This window comes from Larimichthys crocea, chromosome XIII, assembly GCF_000972845.2.
Source record: "Larimichthys crocea isolate SSNF chromosome XIII, L_crocea_2.0, whole genome shotgun sequence".
NCBI classification, from domain to species: Eukaryota; Metazoa; Chordata; class Actinopteri; family Sciaenidae; genus Larimichthys; species Larimichthys crocea.
The window spans coordinates 2,831,988-2,837,812 of record NC_040023.1 but is presented as its reverse complement, the minus strand read 5'-3'; the positions used below and the strand labels follow the sequence as shown (position 1 = coordinate 2,837,812).

The 5,825-nt window shown below is 40.6% G+C and overlaps 1 protein-coding gene across 2 annotated transcripts in view; it reads left to right on the top strand.

Annotated features, from left to right (window-relative positions):
- The window catches only part of e2f3 (E2F transcription factor 3), a 12,312-nt gene extending 7,387 nt beyond the window's left edge, over positions 1 to 4,925 (top strand). Inside the window, exons 2-8 of one of the 2 annotated variants that reach the window (XM_019259787.2) lie at positions 440 to 623; positions 1,041 to 1,167; positions 2,024 to 2,264; positions 2,408 to 2,533; positions 2,709 to 2,823; positions 3,004 to 3,190; positions 3,307 to 4,925. In XM_019259787.2, the coding sequence (XP_019115332.2) occupies positions 1,131 to 1,167; positions 2,024 to 2,264; positions 2,408 to 2,533; positions 2,709 to 2,823; positions 3,004 to 3,190; positions 3,307 to 3,584 (984 nt within the window). In that variant the 5' untranslated portion in view covers positions 440 to 623; positions 1,041 to 1,130 and the 3' untranslated portion in view covers positions 3,585 to 4,925. The remainder of the gene's footprint in view (positions 1 to 439; positions 624 to 1,040; positions 1,168 to 2,023; positions 2,265 to 2,407; positions 2,534 to 2,708; positions 2,824 to 3,003; positions 3,191 to 3,306) is intronic. The other variant, XM_019259788.2, reaches the window with a different exon arrangement.
- Positions 4,926 to 5,825: the final 900 nt, after the last annotated feature.

Genomic DNA, 5,825 nt, shown 5'->3' with positions numbered 1-5,825 from the left:
AAATTTCCAATCGAGTAAGTGTTAGACATATTTAAACAACGTTATTGTTACAGCACAGAGACAATGAAATTCAGCTTAGCATCAAAGATATATAAATAACAGTATAAATAACAAAAAATATGAATATGTTATAAGATATGAACGGTATTAACAGTATGGACAGAGTGAAATGAATGCACTAGCATATATACAGCGTGTGCAGCAGCACTTACAGTATAAACATAATTATTAGTGTAATTATACAGTGTGGATTAACACAAAGATATATTGTGTCAGTATGACAGATAATATATGGCTAGTGAAAAACAAACTGAGTGTGCTCTGCCTAAAATGAATCAATAACTAGAAGTGGCAGTGTGTATTAAGTGATGAGTTGACCACTGGATAAAATGATGTCCCATATCCAGTTGTGTCATAGTTTAGTGTTTTTATTTTGAAGGTGCATTCGTGAGGCCTCGGCTACAGTCGTGTGTTTCCGGTAACTTCACACTTGTTTTACCTTTTGGTGGAGGCATCACACCGCGCCTTGTCGGAGCAGACTTCTGCATGCTTTGGTTGGCCAAGGCCGCAAACGCTGACAGCGCTCCCCCCTTCACTGTCGCTTCTCAGTCGGACACACATTGGTAACTATAATAACTGTAAACGTGTTCATTAGTGGCAGGGACTGCTCAGGGCCTTTTGGGTGAGCATGGGAGGGGGATGGGGAGATGTTGCTCCAACTAGCTAAACACACTGGTGGTGGTGAGGGAAGCTAGTCCCAACACCCGAAGTCATGACACTCCTGGATAACGATGAATAAGCAGCCACAGGTGACAGTGGGGACACAAAACTCCACGCAGAGACCCGTGCATTGCTTTTAATCCCATGCAGCTCAAGTCACAAGTCAGCACAATAGATTGATGATGAGTGAATTACTGTATTAGTCCAAAATGGCTGCCGTGCAGCCACATGATTCAGTGAGGTCACTGCAAACCAGAAGTCTTAAGTTGCATTGATGTTGGAGCATTTTTAAATATGCATGCTGCTTTTCTTTCACCCAGGCAAAGAGAAGACTGGAGCTGGAGCTGGAAGCCAGTGACCCCCAGGACCTTAAGGATGGTGGTGGTGGGCCCACCAAAGCCAAGAAGCCAATGGAGAAAGCCCCTCTGTCCCACAAAGGAGGAAAGAGTAAGACTTTGTACAGTAGGGTTGTTATTTTCAGAAGAAGAAGAAGTGTGCCTTTTACAGCTTTCTGTGTCAAAATGTAGGTTGCGTAAACCCATCATATTCAAACGGTAAAATCAAAACTTGAATGACGATAACTTGCAACGCCATAAGTGGCAGATTTTTATAAAGTGACCGAGTTAAATGGCTCTTGAAGCTGGTTTGCATGTTGGCACCGTGTCTGTGTATCTAACTGTCGATGGAGAACCTGATTCTGTTCATCACATCACCTCCGTCACTTCATATTGCCGGTGAAACTCTGGTGACCTTGATGGACTACTGGATTATGATTCTGCTGCTCGTTTCCTAAAAAGTCTTTGCTGCTTGAAGTCACTCTCAACATCCAGTTTAAAGTAGGGCTGCATAGCACGGGGAAAAAAGATCATATTCTGATTATTTTTGACAGCTACTGCGATGTATGATTCCTGATCAGTGGGAATGATTTTCATGACATTTGTTGGGGTCTGTACTGTACATCTGGGGAACAAGAGATGTAGTCCAGGGCTATCAAATCCTGCGATTCTTACATTGTGTTTGGCCAAATTGCGTTTTTGTTAATATTTTGATTAATTGTTTGACTTTAACTTAAAGTGAATTTCTGATGATGAAAAAGTGTCTAATGACATAAAAAGGTGGTGCATGTCACCCCTGCAACAACCCCTTGGTCTGCTCAGTGGCAACAGAAGAAGGGTAAATGTACAGTAATCAAAATTAGCGCACTATGACATGACACATTACAGCGGATATAGTAGTAATGAAAGGATCTTCAAAGAAATTATCACAAATTCCAAATATCTAAACCCCTTACCTGTTTTTCCAGCGCCCGCCTCCAGTCCCATAGCACGCGACTGTCCGTTCATGAAGCCGCGCTATGACACCTCGCTCGTGTTCTTGACGCAGAGGTTCGCGGAGCTCCTGAAGCAATCTGCCGATGGAGTGTTGGACCTAAATATAGTCGCTCAGGAGCTCCATGCCTCTAAGAGACGTGTCTACGATGTCACCAATGTCCTGGAGGGAATCCAGCTCATCAAAAAGAAGTCGAAAAACAATGTCCAGTGGCTGTAAGTATGAGCGGGCGTTATGATGGCGGTATGATAAATCCACCTGTATTAGTCTGTGTACAGTTAGTGCTATTGTTTTTCTCAGTTCTTGCTATTTGTCTCATTACTGTTTGTCGTGGTGTTAATCGTGGCCATGTGCGCAGGGGCGGTTCTTTAAACTCGGATAATGAGCTGAAGGCTCTTAGTGCAGAGGAGAAGAGGTTGGACGAGATGATCCAAATCTGTACGCAGCAGGTTCACAAGATTTTTGACGACCGGCTGGGTCAGAAATATCCTTTTGATTAATGAACTCAAATAACATCAACTGTTACGTGGAAGTAATTATTGTCGATGTGTCTAAAGGTGTGTTTTTATTTTGTTCCGGTGTGGATTGGTTGAATGAAGGTGTCTCTTATATTGTGAATTTGGAGTTTGTTGGTGTATATTCCTTAACCCGAGGATCACATTTGCCTATTTGACTTACGAGGATGTCCAAAAGATTCCCAGCTTGAAAGAACAGACTGTGATTGTGATCAAAGCCCCTGCTGAGACAAAACTGGAGGTGCCACACCCAGAAGAGGTACATGTGTAACATTAATTAGTTAATAACATTTTTTGGTAATTAAACTCAATATTTTGACTTGAAACCCCAGCGAAACGATACGGGGCAGTTAATAGTTTGTGTTTTACTGGTGCATCATTGGCTAAGACATACTCGGGAGACTATTTCATCAAACCACTCTACTTGCTCTGTGTTCAGAGCCTCCAGGTCCACCTGAGCAGCACAAAAGGGCCCATTGAGGTGTTCCTCTGCTGTGATGACCCCATTCCTATGGATGTTACTGAGTGCAATGTGGCCAATGGCAGCCTCTTAAACTCATCCACCAATGGGAACAGCTCTGTTCCCATGTCGCCGAACTCGTCCTTTATCCAGATGTCTTCCAAAGGTGAGTCTTCCTTATAGGACACTCTATTTAGTTCTAACATAATCTGTTGTTGGCTCCATGTTCTCTGGGTTTTCTTTCACCACGTCTCCTTATCCACACTCCCGTTATCTTTCCAGACAATTCTAACCATACTCAAGGAATCAATAGAATCTCAAACTCGCTGTCCGAACCGACACAACACTCAACACCAGCTACTGTCACCCATGTTCCCCCCGTGCCCACCTCTCTCCAACCTTCCTCTGGAGATCAGCAGAGCTTTGTCACCCTCACTCCACCTCTGGCCCCCTCTCTTGATCGGGGGGAGTACCTTCTAAGCCTTGCCGAGAATGAGGGCATCACTGACCTTTTCTCCTCTGTTGACCTGGATCAGTTGTGCCTGGATATGCCCCTCTGAATGAACAGCTGTTTTGGAAATCTAATCATTTTGGAGGCAGTGGCCATCTTCACACAAACAGGATACAAAGGGAATACAATAAAGGAACAAAGTGCTGATTTTTGAATGTGCTTTTTTTTCTATCTATACATTTGCCTATCCTGGACGATGTGACTGGGATTTACTGATGCTCAGGTATGTGGACATGGTTGTCTTCAGGACTTGGACTGATTGCATGTTATTAGACAAGAGACTTTGTTCCAGACCTTTAATCGGTTTCACCTCCGTGTGTCCTTCCCAAGTGTCCTTCTCTGAAGTCTCAACACAGGACTTATTCTTGATCATTATTGACACGACACTCTGTAGTCATGGTCCGGAAGGACGTCATTGATGACATTTTGTACTATGATCGCAAAGGAACCTTTACAAAAAAGCCTGATTTATTACATTAAAAGCATTAAAAATGCAATAAACCCACATGTCTTGTGTTGGCTCTCCTACAAGGGATGCCCTGATCCATCTGTTTCTCACCTGAAACCAATTCCAATACCCAAACTCTGGGAATCTACTGATACTAAGTATCGATCTTATTCCACGGCTGTCGGTGATACCTGATCCATTTATTTCCAGTTTTGGGCCAATACCAATTCTAGCGTATTGTCTACAGTGAATCCAGTTTTGTCTTTATAGCTTCTTCCTAAATGGAATTCTCCATGGTCTCAAGAGATTGTTGCAATACTGATTATTTGGGAAATTAATAATCAGCTCTACTGATTGACTTCCATGTACCTGCACAAGTTCACTAACACCTATGCCAGCAACTTGTGTAGGTACAGTGACGCAGCCTGTCTTTAACCTTCAACTGAAAGTGCTGACTTGCCTCATCTTTGCATTGACAAACCTTTTAGTTTTTCCATAGAAAAACCTAAATATTCAATGACCTTAACCAACATTATCAGTGTATATTCTCACACTTGCATTGAACATCTCAAATGATTGATACACAAAGACAACTGCTAAGCCTTTACGTTCTGAATGACTTTCTTTCACTGTTTTTCAGAGTTTCCTCTCAGAACTAAACATGGATTGAGTCACACCTGAAATACCAGCATTTTACCAGCATTTCTCCCATTCTGCTCTTCTTAATTAAATTCCACTATTCAATGCACTGAACTTTTTTTTTTTTTTTTAGGAAAACAGACATTCTGAACATTACTTAACTCTTCTGTACTTTGGTTTGTGGTTGGAGGGGTATCTTCAGTGAAATGAATACACAGACACCTGTAGGTATTCTCTAATGTAACACCAAGGTCTACACTTTTTTACGACGGATTTTATTTTACTTGGCAAACTACCTTTTTACTTTTTTAAAAATCTTTTATGAAGCTCAAATTTTCAGCAAGTACTGTATCATACTGGAATGAATTGAGATGTACCTGGTTACATAAGCTCATACTGTATGTGTTCAATTATTGAAAATGACTCCCACTGCTTTAATCATTTGGTTCCATTCCAAAGTAACATTTATCTGAAAAGGCGTTTATAAAGTTCAGGTTGCAATTTGCATCTTTAATGGCAATCCTGAAGTTAATTTCTCCAAAGATTGTTCCAGTTATGCTGTTAGAGTTGTGAGGTACAGTTGTGGTGCAATCCTTTTATCTGTACGTTGTTTCTTATAAAGCATAATTTTACGCTCCCCTCACATTTTAGCTTTAATGTAGTATTTGACTGTACTACGTTGACCTCAAGATTGAAACACCGTAGATTCCCTCTGCATTCAGCTCTGTTAATAGGTGACTTGTGTGGTGAGATGTTCGAACAACAATATAAGTTTATCAAGTGTTGTTTTCACCAGCTGTGATTAGCTGAGTGTGAAGGTTGTGGGATTGCTTTGTTTCATTTAGTTTTTTTAATAGGAAGCCTTTAAAAATTAGAAACCTATTTTCTGGCAAGCAGAGAATGAAATAAATGATTCTGCTGAGGAATTGTTTCATTAACTGGCAAATGTCTTTTACTTTATATTTTGAACAAGCGAATGTATTAACTGATTAAAACTTGTCATTTTGTGTCAAGTAATTGACTTATTTTGGTAGTCACCTTGATCGGCCAATATTGTTATTACAACTCTGAACAGTATTCAGTTAGCTGTATTTAAATTAATAATTTGAAGCACTATCAAATGAGTTAAATAACTGACAGTTTATGCAATTTTTTTAAAATTTATTTTAAATGATTCTGGTTCATTTGTTTATTAACTAAACA